The 15652-nt window shown below is 40.8% G+C and overlaps 2 protein-coding genes across 3 annotated transcripts in view; one reads left to right on the top strand and one right to left on the bottom strand.

The window, feature by feature from the left end:
- The window catches only part of LOC143343924 (uncharacterized), an 81204-nt gene extending 65675 nt beyond the window's left edge, over nucleotides 1-15529 (bottom strand). Inside the window, exons 1-2 of one of the 2 annotated variants that reach the window (XM_076769323.1) lie at nucleotides 15114-15529; nucleotides 728-1686 (exon numbers count right to left, since the gene is read on the bottom strand). In XM_076769323.1, the coding sequence (XP_076625438.1) occupies nucleotides 728-968 (241 nt within the window). In that variant the 5' untranslated portion in view covers nucleotides 969-1686; nucleotides 15114-15529. The remainder of the gene's footprint in view (nucleotides 1-727; nucleotides 1687-15113) is intronic. The other variant, XM_076769324.1, reaches the window with a different exon arrangement.
- Nucleotides 1-15652, top strand: part of Cbs (cystathionine beta-synthase) — a 378127-nt gene that overhangs the window by 336477 nt on the left and 25998 nt on the right. The gene's annotated exons all lie outside the window — the stretch shown is intronic.

Genomic DNA, 15652 nt, shown 5'->3' with positions numbered 1-15652 from the left:
TACCCCCGATATCCTACGCACTTTCGAGAAAAAAATTCAGTAAGAGGACAAATTTTTCGGCAAAATTAAAAAATTTCAAATCGTTCTGAAAAAATTATTTTCACTTGCAGGGGTTAATTACAATCATTTTTCATGAATAGACATACCCCCGATATCCGACACACTTTCGAGAAAAAAATTCAGTAAGAGGACAAATTTTTCGGCGAAATTAAAAAATTTCAAATCGTTCTGAAAAAATTATTTCTAGCTGTGAGGGTCAATTACAATCATTTTTGGTGAATAGACATATCCCCGAAATCCTACGCACTTTCGAGAAAAAAATTCTTTACCGAAAATACAATGTCTGACCCTGAAATTCCGATTCCTCTAAAATTTCATGCGTATGTTTAAAAAATCATAACTCCTGGACGTATTGAAGGATTTTAATGTTTCAAAATGGAAACGACGCGTATGTTAATGAAGAATATTTATAAGTTAAACCATATTTAATGGTTTTACATTCCCAATTTTCAGTTTAATTCTTGAGTGTGATTTTCAAGATTTATTTCGATTTGAGTTTATGCAATTCCTTTGCAATTAACCCAGATACAGCATTTTAAAGTAAAATTTGTAGTGTCCGAATACTTTTGGGAATAACTGTAAGTTGAAAATGGAAACTGTGGCTGTACGAGTGTGTCTGGTTGGTCTAAAACGAATGGTACAGATAAGCTGCCCTCTTGTTACTCACTGTGATCAAGCTCGTCGTGTTCCACGAGGTTCCCGGTCGTGTTATAGACGTGATGGTCGGGTTTGGCGGTGCTGGTGACCGCATCTCCAGCCGTTACCGTCGTGGACGGATTAGTCGGGATCGCTGTGCCGGCGCTAATCGCGGCTGCGACCACCGCGCTAGGTGGCGACGAGGATATCGTCGATACGAGATTCATCGTGCCGGTCGAGGTCTCGACCTTCATCGCGTTCAGCTCTGTCATCGTCGTTGCTCTACGCTCGCATATCGCCTCTTGCAACCTCGTTATTGCACGAAATTCCACGGACCGAGACTAGTTCCTGTTCATCGATCCGATCGGTTGGTTCCGTCGTGTCGGCGAGACACGATCCGCAACGTTCCGATTCGCAATTACGATTCAATTTAGACTTACGCCGCACCGATTAGGCCCGTTTGAAATCGCGTTTCTCGCAAAGGCCACGGGAATCTCACGGTAGGCGTTTCTCATCTCTCACCGAATTCGACGCGTCAAAGACGGTCAATTCGATCCGCCGATACCGAATCAGCCAACGAACAAAATCTCGCCCACCGGACACACCTTCGCCACGACGAAAGTTTCCTCTTGTCTTGTCCTGTTCGCGGGTGACCCGTGGGCAAGATTTACCGGTCGTTACTCGAGGGACAACCTCGATTCGTTTTCCGTATCGCGTTCCGTCAGAGAAACGATACAGACTCCAGGCAGAGACGAACGAATCATTCACAGTTGCTGGGTTCAGGCTGCCGGCGGTTTCTGACCCACGCCGCGGCAGCGGAGCGGATTTCGCGAGTGGATTAAGCGAAGAAATTCCTACGAGGGGATAGAGAACCTCGTTTACCGTTTCTCGGTTCAATTTCACAGGCGCAGACGATGATCCTGTTGGTGTTCGTTACCCACCGAGCGAGCGTCGCTCATTCTCGCTACTGCGCTCCCGGGAGAATCGTTTCTGTAACAGAAAAAGGAACCCCCCGTTACTGGATTGTCCGTGTAATTTCATTTCCCGCCCTAGATACCACCATTGTAAGCGACATTACTCCCGATGCGTCAGCCTTTTAAAACCGCCTCCTAACCAAATACTATTAATAATACTGCTTCGTTTAGAAATTTCAAAACGTTTAGTCTGCGATAATACCATTGCACGAATAATAGGCGACAATTCCTGCACACGCTTAAAATATCGTCATTATTAACCCCTTCACAGCCATGAGGCTACTCGTAAAACAAATCTATTCTTTTTCGTGGTCATTCTTTCTACGAACAAATTTAAATGAAGTTAAATTGTATACGTTTAAAAAATTATTTGAAATTAAATTGTACGTCAAGGGGTTAACACGTACCGTACCACGTGTACCATTTATGGCCTTCTTGTACCATAAATGGTCCACGCATACATATTTATTAAATACCCTGAAAACTTATATTTTATGACAAATTTAATTCTGTAAAATATATTTCCACCAAAAGAATGAGGCATTATAAAAAATGCAGAATAGAGCAAAGCATATGTTTAATTGTTATACAGAGTGTGGCACGTAACTGTCGCTACGAGTTTTAAATATAAGAAGTGCGAAAGAAAATTTTTTTATTATAAAAAATTAAAGTCATTTTAATTTTTTTAAATGGCATTGCATAGTTTTTGCGTTATATTATTGTAACTCGTGTCAAGAGGAATTCAACGACCTGGTATACCATGACTGGTGTATCGTTGAGCTTCCGTCTTCCTTTTCGGTACTACTATCCATCGAAAATAACGCAATTATCAATATTTCAGTAACGAGTTGTTGCTCATCACTGTTCTGAACACACGCAGATGCTGAAACTGCCGTTTGACGATAGAGCAATTAACCTAAGGATAGGACTAATTTCCCGATTTGCACGGACCGTCCATCGGCGATACGTGCGACACTAATTAGTAATAGATCTAGTTCGATTTCGGAGCACCTACGAACAACCTAATTTCGAAATAGACAGTCCCGTGCCACCTCCCAACAACGGTTTGCAACCCCGGCGCGTGCTCGATAATTAAACTTGGCCGTTAGTTAGCGCGGCATTGTTCGGCTAACAGTTTTCCGGGCACAGAGTAATTATTCATAAGCGCAAGTTCGTAACGAACGTGTACTGCACGCGTACTGGGAGGCGGGCTTGAAAATCTGGCCCCGGTGACCCCGCCGCGCCGGTTTAAATTATCCACCAACATTCCTTTCCGTTCCGTCCTCCTTTCTGTTAATCTAAGTCAATTATTAAATTAAAAATAAGTCGAAGATACACGTTATTTTAATACATCAACGACGGGCCGTTTTTATTAAAATATGACAATTGATTTTAATGATATAGAACTCCTTTAACGTGTGTATTTTTGTAATTGATTATTTTATTGAAATTTTGAAGAGCTATATACAGGGTGTTCGGCCACCCCTGGGAAAAATTTTAATGGGGGATTCTAGAGGCCAAAATAAGACGAAAATCAAGAATACCAATTTGTTGATGGAGGCTTCGTTAAAAAGTTATTAACAATTAAATACGAACATTTCAATTCGTTCTGGAAAAATTATTTTCGGTTGCGGGGGTCAATCACAATCATTTTTGGTGAATACACATACCTTCAAAATCCTATCCACTTTCGAGAAAAAAAATCGGGTAGGTGCTGAAATTTTTCGGCGAAAAAAAAATTTATCAAATCATTCTAAAAAAATTATTTTCGATTGCAGGGGTCCATTACAATCATTTTTGGTCATTACACATACCCCCAAAATCCTATGCACTTTCCAGAAAAAAATTCCTTACCGAAAATCTAATTTCTGGCCAGAAATGTCTGCCCGAAATTTCATGCGAATCTTTAAAATGTCATAACTCCTGAACGGATTGGACGATTTTAATGTTTAAAAAAGCAAACTACGCATATTTTGATGGAGAATACGTGGAAATTCTAAAAATATTCGAAAAGTTGGTCCTTGACCCAGTAAAATGAGAAAAACCTCATAAAAATGGATCAATTTTCAAACAGCCATAACTCCTACAATAGTGAATATATTTCACTGAAACTTTTTTCTGAAGTAGAGCTCATGGGTACCTACAAAAATGTATTAGACAACTTTTCTGTAGGGCGTCTATCAAAAGTACTAAAAATGAAAAAGGAATTTTTATGGAAAATCGACAGGGGGTAGGTGCCTAAATTTTTCGACGAAAAAAAAAATTTCAAATCGTTCTGAAAAAATTATTTTCGGTTGCGGAGGTCAATTACAATCATTTTTGGTGAATAGACATACCTCCGAAATCCTACCCATTTCTAGAAAAAAATTCGAGAAGGTGTGAAATTTTTCGACGAGGGAAAAAAATTTCATATCGTTTTCGAAAAATTACTTTCGGTTGCGGGGGTCGATTACAATCATTTTTGGTGAATAGACATACCCCCGAAATCTTGCGCATTTTCGAGAAAAAAAATTCAGTACGGTTGGAACTTTAAACGTTAATAACTGTTTAACGAAGCCTTCATCGTCAAATTGGTATTCTTGATTTTCGTCTTATTTTGGCCTCTAGAATCTCCCATTAAAATTTTTCCCAGGGGTGGCTGAACACCCTGCATAATATTGAAACTTTTTTCTTCTACTTGCAATTACTAGAAAACATACACTTATCGTAAAACTTAAGCAACTCATTCCTAACACTAGTTGCATATTTATTCTGACTTGCATCGACAATTCTGGAACCAATTCCAAGTAAGTCCAAAGTACGATAAAAGAACGATCACGGAAAGGATTCACGCGTGGATTCAACGAGCAAAGAAATGTTACATTTTTTAAAAATAATGATCCAACTTGTGTAGCAAACGTAGCGCTAGAAAATAAAGAAAACCGTGGAAACAGTGAAAGGTCGATAGTTGAATGTAAACGTTCCAACGCCGGAAGCGCCCGTTTGCGTTCAACTATTAATTAGTTCCCCGGGAGGCCAATTAATAGTTGAAATCATTTCTCGAGCCATGGAACACGCGGTCGCGCTTCAGAAGGAAAACAGCATTCGAAATGGCGTTACTTCCCGAGTGGTCAGCTCTGGTTCGTAATATGGCAAACGAGGTCGATCGAATCGAACTTCGCGGACCAATGGAAGCTTAAAAGTCGTGAAAACCTTCTCCGCGACGCGTCGTTTCATTCGACGATTATGCTGGAACGTTGTTAACTCGAACTATCAACAGTTCCAATTAGGATTGGCATTAATTACGTCAACTTAAATTTTCTTTGATATTGACGATCGTAACGAGTGGTGGACAATTAAACATTGTTAAATTTAACCCTTTGCACTCGGAGACTTCTCTTCCACCATCTACCATTGACTCAAACAAACTTTCTTGCGAATAGTATAATACAATAGTAAATACTCCAAGCAAACACATCTTCTTTTTTTAATTTTTCGCTTATGTATTTCATTGTAAGGCTGTCTGTCAGGCAGCTGTTTGCACATTGGTATTCTTGATTTTCGTCTTATTTTTACCTCCAGAATCTCCCATTAAAATTTTTTCCAGGGGTGGTCGAACACCCTGTATAATCACTTTAAAAAAATAATGTCGTTGTGTTCCCTTAGAGAGTACATCAAAATTCTATGCTAGATATCCCTTCAGAGGACATAGCCAAGTGTCTTGAAATTATATTTAAAATTATACAATATTCTCAACATATTAAACTTATATTCTCTGTACCTTTGTTTACTTATCGTACCTCTATGTACTCGTATTATAAAAAGAGCTCTGACAGCGCAATGCATTAAAATATGTATGAATGAAAAATGAAAATTAGATTTTTGCTCCGAAGTTCCTCTCTATTCAAGGTATTGTGCATTGAAATTGCAACTGCGGTCGCCTCGAGGACGGTCGGTCGTCGTCGAAGGATAAATCCACCCTGAGCCGCGGCTGACGTCGTATAATGAGCTCGAACGAACTCGACGCTACGGTAACGTAACAAGCGACACACTCAAAATTATTAATCGGATTGAAAAGCGATCCAGCGAGTTTCGATGGAACGCGTCGCGGTTGGTGGTTCTTTCTCGAGGGCGGAACACGCCTGGAACGCGGCAGCCCGTTATTTTATTAGAGCTAGGAAAGTTCGTCGATTCAACGGGAACAAGAGAGTAACGGTGATTACGCGGCTCTCGTGCTCCTTTGCAACCTATTTTACCGCCATCTCTCATTTACTTCGCGGAAATTCCCGGCTGTGTCCAACGAGCGTGACGTATCCGACTCGGAGAGACATCCCCTAGGCAACATCTACTTCCATCGCGCTCGTATCGTATAACGATCATCCGCGATGCTCGAGTGTTCCTCCTGACTCGCGCAAACTCTAACGAGAAACCATCGATGCACAGCTGGCTGGTCGAACCTGAATTTAAACGACGATATCCACCGTAGAATTTCGATTATTTTTTGGTACGACATCGTCGATTGTCTATTTCACGGATCAAAGACACTCAAAATATTTGTTCGGTCGACGAACGCAGCGAAACAAAGATTCTACGAGTTACCGCGTCCGCGTAATCAACGAAACGCCACCCAACTCGCAATCAGAGCCGCAGAGAACGTGGCTCTGCTCGTGAGCTGTGATTTTAATGAAAATTTACATTCTTCCCAGTGCCTATATTCCCCGGAATATCTGTCAGACCCTCGTACGTTCGTGGATCTTTGCGAGAACATTGCCTCTATTCGGCTGGTTCGTCTACAATTAGGCGCGTACCATCGACGTAAATTCTTTGGTTAAGCTGAGTTTTTTTTTTATTACGCTACGAACCTCCTACGGGATTATTGGCAGCGCTCTGGTTAATTACACTTGAGAAATAATTAATAATAATTAACGTTCAGAAAGGTAAAAATATGTTTGCACGTCGTTGTAAGCGTTGTTTGAATTAATGAAAAATTTTTATGATAAATTTTAATAACTTCAACGCGTTGAGAGAAACTACCAAAAACAAATGTCATGTCTACGGCGATCGAAAGTTGAAAAAGCTTATGGGTGTTAAGACACGCGATCGCGTATAAGCGGATACAAAGTGTGCTTCGAAACCGATTCTTTCGACCTAGGCGTGGCTTCTCCGTTATGGTTTTCGTAATCGTTACGCAACTTGGCGAAGGATCGCGGCGGTGATTTGCATAATCGAACTCGGCTGTTCAGTCTCCCGAGTTACTAACTGCTGCGCCAGCTAAACGCAATTGCGGCATCTGCGGCGTTAATAAGAAACTTTCTTGACATTAATTCCGTTAGGTTCGTTAAACAGGCGCCGTGGCAGCCGCCTTACGTGGCTCTTCGTTTTAATGGTTCGGTCAAAAATGGCCGTCGGCCACGACAGTGGCGGGGGAACCGAAAGATAAGCCTGAAAAATGGCCAGTTTTGGCACTCGCTTAAAAATATTGAATCGCCCCATACGTTCGTATCGAGTTTTCTACTACAACTTAAAGCAATATTTTAAACATATAATGATATTTTACGAAGTGTAGTAAACCTCTTCCCGTTCGACAACTCCCTATCCTTTGGCAAAGTTAGTATATCGTTGATACAAAATTTCTTGAATTTTTTATTAAAAAGTAGTTTAACGCTTTTCATTAAAACGTCTACAAATTGTTTACCCACTAATAAGCCTGGAGATTGTTGTATTTTATTTCTTATAAGGCTCGGTTTTATTATATGCTAACAAAAATATTCATGCAATCAGACTCAAGTACGATCAAAATACATAGTTGAATTGTTTTCTATTGAATTATAAATTTTATCCTCATCAATTTCAGAATATGGAACGACTCGAATTTATGGAACGATCTAATAAAAATGTCTTCGTAACTTGCATCCGCGCATCTTACAAAATCAGGACACAATAATAGTTCAATCGTTAAAAAAAATTGTTAAACTTCCTATTGAATTCATTATGCTCTGAAATTGTTTTCCTACGATATATTTTGCAGAAAATCATTGGGTTCTTAGAAAATTAAGTGGACAGGTAAAGGAAATCAGTATAAATTAAATTTAACCGAAGTAGTATAACTATTATGCACTTAAGTTTTATATATTATATATCTTTATAGATTATTTAACATATAATTGAACTTAATTGAAAATGCTGGTTAGTTGCCGAGGGACAAAAATAAGTAAAAATATAAAATCGATATGTAGTATAACCATCCTTTGCTGGAATGATTGCTTTTAATCATCGTGGAATTCTATTTATCAGACTTTCAATGTAATTTTTATCAATATTTTCAAATGCCAATCGTAAATATCTAAAGCAATTGATTTATCGGAATGGCCGGACTTTGTGTCGGCCATTCCAATAATTTAATATTGGAATCATTAAAAATTTGCTTGTTTTTTTTTAGCAGTGTTCCTCGGGTCGTTGCCCTATTGCAAAATAAATTCTGGAAGTCCCATTTTCGTAATTGCTTCTTCTAAACGTTCGTTTATTATTTCAATATATTTGTTTGCATTCATTAATCCGTCAATCTGTACCAAATTGCCAACTCCATTCCACGAAAAACACAACATTAATAACCCTCCATCAAATTTAACAGTTGACGTTACAATACAAAACGATTTTTTGGATGCTTCATTTCTTTTTCTCCATAAGGATGCTTCTTTTTTAATTGCTGCAGTTTAAATTTGTTTTCATCCCTCCATATTATTTTTCTTTCAAATTATTCGCTAAATAATCAATGTACTATAAGGATATATAATATATAAAACTTAAGTGTATAATAGTACTTTGATTAAATTTAATTCATACCTATTTTCCCTACCTGTCCACTTAATTTTGTCCGCAAACGTAAGAGAAGAATTAAAGGAGATTTAAAGAGAAAATTGTGGAAAACACACAGAAAATATGACGGTCGAGGAAAATAAGATTAGCTTGGTACATTACAAGGAGGGACTAAAAATTGTATGCACCTTAGGATTTTTGTACAGATTTTATGACACGCGAAGTCAACGACACGTCGCTGTTTATTAGTTTATTAAACGGATAAATAATTTGTACGAGTGTCCATTGTTTCGCGTTATAAATTTTACAAGCGCATCGTGCCGACCGGAAGCATCGCTAGGACGTTTCGGACTTTGATCCTCGATAGTAGCCAGCGGGATCGCGCTTTATAATTAACTTTGGCCGGGTGCACCTTTCGCCTCTCTCGACTTTCAGCGAACAGCGGACGGTACTGAACCTGATTAACTATTTCCTCGCCGCTACCAATCGCTGATTCCATTTGCGAGTGGATCACGAATGAAATTCGAGCCGGCGCGTCCCGTACGAAAAATCAAAATTCGCTGTGAGAGAGAACCCGGCGAACGAATCGATCGAAGAACGGAGACGTTTTGCAATACTGTCGGCGAACGATCGAATCGGGGCGAGCGCCATTAATTTATCGGGAATCTCTGATCGATCGCTGGCGGTACGCGCGAGCCACCAGCGAAATAATGAATGACCAATTCAATTACGCGACCTTTTCGGGTTTAATAGCGTTAATTACAAAGCCAACGGGCTCGTTCTGTTCGCCTTGCATAACACGAATTATGCTGTTTTCGCTCATGATAAAAGCTGCCTCTCGTATATTCCGGGCAGCGTTCTACAATATAATCATACCTATTTACGAAGGCCGTCTGAAAGCATTGTACAACGTCCTGTATGATATTTTCGATCACGATCCTATATTTTCACTCGCAATTTAGGGTTACTTCAAGTTTAAGAGCAACCTTTCGTAATGGAATGTCAAAACTGCGTTTCGTTCGTTCTTAAATGATTTTTATAATCTTTCCTGGAGTTTTCGTTGTTGCAACCACAGTTTTATCAGGCCTAACTTTCCCAAGAAAAGCTAACTGTTTGGACGAAACTCGACGGATTATTAAACTTATGATAGCGCGTCTGTCGTTCTATACTAAAAGTGCTTTGTCTGCGATACCTGCACGGGAAACAATCGGTATTCGCGTTCAAAGCGAACGCGATAGAATAGAATGTCAGACACAATGTATAACACGTGTACCACGTGTCAGACATACCAACGGAGTCCGAGTTTGTCGGACGTGCACGCAGGCCACAAAGTGCATGCGGTGCAATTGGATGCAACGTCTTGGCGAGCAACAGCCATAAAGAGAACGTGACATTCAGAGTTGCAATTTAACCGAGCGTTAAACATTTACAACGAACGCCGCGCGCTATGCTGTCGCGGTATAAGGAATTTACAGGAAGAAACGGATTTACAAACAAGAGAAAGGATTCGGGAATACGCGATCTAAGCACGTAGTCTAACTTTGGAAAAATCAAAGATAGTAAAAGGTTGTACCACGTTATGTAATTTAGGTAATTTTCGTAAATGTCATTGAATAATTTCAAAGTCACAAATTAATGTTTAATCGACAACAGACTGCACGTGTTTCGTTAATGTTATGATTAATACTGTGTTGGAATAAAATAATTTCTCATAGAATTAACCCTCTATGTAATTTTCAAGTCACATGCTAATACATCGACATTTTACCAAATAATTTTAGTTTTTTCACAAGATGATGGTCGACAGCACCATCAACCTGAAATATCAAAGTAAATAGCAAGTTTAAGAAAAAAATTCGGCTCATAAAGGGTTAAATTAACAAGTCTGGTCAAAATGTTTTTCCCAAACTGTCCAACGAACGAAAACTCTTTAATAAAATTTCGTATATCCTCCCTAAGAAATAAAAGTTTGTATAACGTTAGTTTCCCACGACATTTAACCAAGTATAATAAATTTCGTGGTACTGTGTCGGATCGGAACTACTCTGCCAGGGGTTGTATTTTCCGGAAACCTTCGATCCCTTGAGAAGGTTAAGACCTTCCCAGCCTCGGACGAGGAAGTTTTCATTAATTACTCGAGTCGGTTAATTACGGAATTCCTTTCCGGTGTACATCGGCGCGGAGCTTCTCCGACGCGCCGTTTCCGACGATCCAGACTGCAGTGATTTCCCCCGACTAAATTTTTCCCTCGTGCCGACACCATTAAACACTGCGAAAATAAATCAACCCCGGTAGTAAATCTCCACGGTTTACCGCGTCCTCTTTTAGCTACGTTATTAAAATGCCGCTAGTATTTCTTTTCGTCGGAAAAATAAACAGTAACTCGCGCGAGAGAGCGAAAAACGCGTACAATGCACGTTGCAGATCGAGCAACCCAAGTCGGACAAAAGTCAACGACCGCGTCGGATTACTTCCCCAATTGGACATCGCAACAGGGTAAGATACCAAATAATTTTAATAAAATTTCAATTAGCGTCGAATGCATAGCATGTCGCTGGGATTTTCGTCTGCTATGGTTGGAAAATTGCTCGTCGACACGACGGGGCCGAAAAAGGAACGGACGAGAGAACGTTAAACACGAGACGAGCACTTCGGAATGATCGTACAGCGCGAAAATGGTTAGAAGGGGTCAAGGGGCACTCGGCGCAGCTTGTTCCAGTTAAAGTAAAATGTGCTGACTGCGCCGGGTGACGATCCGACAGATCTTTCGCCGTTCCACGGGAACATTCATCGTCGAGAAAGAATCTGTCTCGGGAACCCTCGATCCGAGAAGAAGGAGGTGCGTCGTTTGAGAACAGTAAACGTTTAGCTGCACTTGGGGGTGCAGCGAGTGATAATAGAGAGGAAGTGCAGGTCAAGGAGTACTCGTCTCGAGAGCGGAGTACGACTTGCCCTGCCGAAACCACCCGTCTGATCCTATTTCCTCGACCAACCGCCGACTCCAAGTTTCACCAAGCGTCTCGATAATTCCTTGACCAATGTCTGTTTGCGCCGCGCCGCATAGAAATTTCGAGAACAATACCCGTGGCCCGTTAGTTGGAACGTTTTCGACGATAGTTTCAAGCTGTGCTATGATTTCGCGAGGGGATAAGTTTGACAGTCGAACACACTATTTTTCACCAGAGACGAATTAATATTCAGAGTCGGTTGATCGTAATCGATTGAAATAATTTATGAATAGCGTCGAAGAAGCGAGAATAGCAGAAGGGAAAACGGAGGCTAGACAAGACAGCTCGTTATTCTCCGCCGGAGACAGACAACAAAATTCCTGTACAGTTTCGCGTATTCTGTAACCGAAACGCGAGCAGACGCCCAACGTGTACAGCCATTATTATTATTGGCGTTGCCGTTGTTTCATCGCATTGTTCGAATAAATTCTGCTATAAATCACCACGAATCTTACAGACGGGAAGGTTTCACGCCACGGCTGACTCTAATATTGTAATCGTTTATAGGGAAAAATTAAGTGGATAGAATTTGCCCGAGTCCGCGACACCGCGGTTGATTTATTCGCCCGGTGGAAATCGCAAACGAAAATTGCACCGAGACCAATTCATTCCCGAGTCCCCTATTCGGGTCACCTATTCGTCCGGCAAATGAATGGCTGAAATATTCAAAGGTAATCGACACGCGTACGCCATTAACATGCGCACATTAATCGCGAGGCGATCTGTGGATCGAGACGATCGGCGTTGCGAATATTTATGGTTACGGATCGTTTCCATGTCTGTACGCGTAGCCTAAACATCTAGGTGGCTTGTATTCCTTGCTGGGCGAAGACAAACGTTCCTTCATACGTTGTTCGAAACTTTGCTTCCAAGAGTCATTAGTCCCGGGGATATTGGCACGAGCTGTTGCGACTAGTTTCCAACTTTCCATCGGGTCGGTGTTATAAATAAAACCAGGGATCGATCGACCAACGAGTTTGTTTACCGATTTAACGACGCGTATTTTTATTTTAAAACGCATCGATTCTTGTACGGTTGTAGGAATTATTAAAATGTTCGATTCTAATTTCGTTAACGAAACTTTGACTCGTTGTTCGTGAATAAAATATACTCGATTCCGGCGTCACGTTACGCACCTTTGGACGCGTGCTTGTGTCTTGTGCCCCGTTCTCGATGGAAATGGCACTCGATACGCATGCACACGAATTCGATTGTCTCCCATCGGCCATCTAGTAATTGCGATTGCACGTAGATCGACGCACAGCGGAAACGGACGCTCGAAAATCAGCCGGCCGACCGATTATTTCAAACGAGCGGACGTTTGTCGATGCATCGTTTAATAGAACCCGCTTTTGGTCCGGTTAAATTAGATGGAAAATACCCTGGACTCGAAATTAAACGCGAGTACGATACCTCGTTAGCTTTCATATCGGTTACCGAAGCTTCTAGCGTTCTAATGTTTTTTTTGCCTGCAAACAAAACCGCGAATTAATATTCCTTGAATTTCACAGTTACGATGATGAGTTAACAACGCGGGTCAACAAACTCTAGACAATACTTGGTTCGTATTATTTACGATTATCTTCCTATTTGATTCGAAACAAAAAATTATTTGTTGTTACTGTCATCTATGAGTAAAGAACGAAGTTATATTTTAACTATGAATACAAATAGACCAAGACCAAGAAACCTGTATCGTACCAGATACTTTCTTTAATCAAATTTATGATTTAACAACGAAAAATCGAAAAGTTTCAGCGTTGCGAATAGTCGCGATATTCCTCGATCGTTGTTCGCGGATGTCGGATAACTGCAATATCTAGCAGAGAAGAAAATAGCAGCCACTGAATAGTAAAGCAGCTCCCAGCGCGGCGCGCGCGAGAAAACTCGTTTGAAACTCGTAAAATGATTTCGAGTTCAAGTTTGACACAATTTGCATATGCAATATACAGTGGCGTGCATACACTTACGAACCCTCCTTGCACGTTAAATTCTATCGTTAGTAATATCGCGTAGAAAAAATATAAATTAATTTCCATTAGAATGTTATAAAACGACGCATACGCGTATATTATATTTGTATATTCCCATCTTTGTTCTCTGGTATAGCACGAGCCCCTGTGCATCCTGACTTCCGCTTCTAGTTGTCCTGCCGCGCCGCGCCGGTCTCCACGGCGACCGATTTCCCAACGATTAGGCACATTACGCGTAATGACGGAGCAAGGGTTCAAAGGGTGCTTTACCATCCCAACCATTGGCTAGAACTTCAGAATGCGCTATTCTCTCGGGAGCACAAAGCGATTCTCGCGGTATTCAACACTGCGTGGCGCAATACCAGCGGCGGTTAACGTCGTCCGAGCAACCCTAAACGACGATCGGGAACGAAGCAAAGATCGAAACCATGGACGTACACCGTACTCTTGAACCGAATCTATGGAATTTTCGACTTTACATCAATCGATTACGTGTTTTATATCGTTATAATTTTTTATCATTTTACATGATACTTTCTTATATTTCTTTTATTCCGATTTCTCTTCACTATTAATTTTCAACACTGCTCATAAACTGACCAATGTTTGTTTACATTCTGTCATCTTTCGGAATTCTCCGGGAGAGTTCAAATACTTCGTAACCCACTTCTGGTACCTGTTTACGATAAACGTACAATGTATATTATTGAATTATTTTCTAATTTCGTTTGTGTAGTCTTAAAACTCATCCCTTGCTATACATATCATAAATCAATAAGTTGTTCGTTATAAATATAAGCGTTTGAATAATTTCGTCTACCAGTGTACATAATTTTAAATTATATTTATAAATTTAAGGATAGAAATTAGATCTCACGCGAGTCTGTATTTCTTTAGTTTGACGCGGGGATTGAAAAGGTTTCGAAAATACCTGTTACGAGAAACCTAACAATCGGACTATAGTTTAAGTTGGCGTCAGTTTCTGTAAACTTATACGCCCTCGAGCAACGATGATATTAACTAAGAATAAAACGTATTAAAAAATCATCGTGACTGTTATATATCCGGCTAAGGAAAATGAGATAGAAGAATATTTTAATAAAACATACCTAGAATGAAAAAATCGATTGATAATCCCATTATTATATGCTATTATTGGTACGTGATAGTTTGAAACAAAAAACATATTGTTAGATTGAATATTTTGAACAGCTTTTCCTATACATATGTATAACCCACGTTTAGGTTGCGAATGCCTCGATATCTGATCTGGTCTCCGAAAACGACATACGACAAATATTTACACTATATACATTCGAAACCGTTTCAAAGCCTGTACAGAACCTATATACATAGAAGCTGATGCAACAACCTTAACTTAAACCGATATAGTACAAAATCTCGATTGTTCGTAACAGTTGTTCGGAATAGAAGTTCCTCGTGACCATTTCACGAACCTAAATCTACAACAGTTATCAAGCTTTGAATATCGAGGTATAGTATATTACGTTACGACCCACGTAACGTTGCGAACGCATATGTACGCTGCCCGAGAAAAAAAGAGGTTGAGCATGGCTGCTTTATCGTACAAGTTGAAATTCAAAGTTGCGTCGTAGCCGAGGGGTTAAGCCCAGGAGATCTTCACGTAAACGGATACGTGTTCTTACCAAGTGACTCGCGCGGGTAGCTCCTGGTTGCGCACCATAGTCCTCGGGAATCGTCGCTGAATCACCTATGGCACAGATAACATACTCCGAAAGAGAGAACGGTGCGCGCGGAAGTCGAACGTCGTAGCCGATTTCCACTCTGTTCCCCGATCTTTCGCGACTTTACGATCGGATCTGCCGTGTGCAGGGGATCGTCCAAAACACGAGCGACCGTCCAGATGCGTCGACGATATTGTCGGGGACGAAACACGACGAAAGAAACGCGAATAAAACGACACACCTCTGTATCAGCGAGCCAGAGTTGATGCGGACCGCGGAAGGGAGGCTGCGAAACTGAGATGAAACCACGGCGCAACCCCGGTGCGCGCGCGCACCAAAACCACCCCCGGAATACACGGAAGCAGCCCGGCCAACCGAACGCTACCCCTCCTTCTGCTCTGCTTACTTCTCCCCAGGACTACCACGACGACGACGACGACGACGACAACGACGACGACGACGATGCCCCCGCTTCCATTTTTCCTCTCTTCTTTCCTTCG

Source organism: Colletes latitarsis, chromosome 7, assembly GCF_051014445.1.
Source record: "Colletes latitarsis isolate SP2378_abdomen chromosome 7, iyColLati1, whole genome shotgun sequence".
NCBI lineage: Eukaryota > Metazoa > Arthropoda > Insecta > Hymenoptera > Colletidae > Colletes > Colletes latitarsis.
The sequence above is the reverse complement of the archived record's forward strand: the minus strand, read 5'-3'. Positions and strand labels throughout refer to the sequence as shown.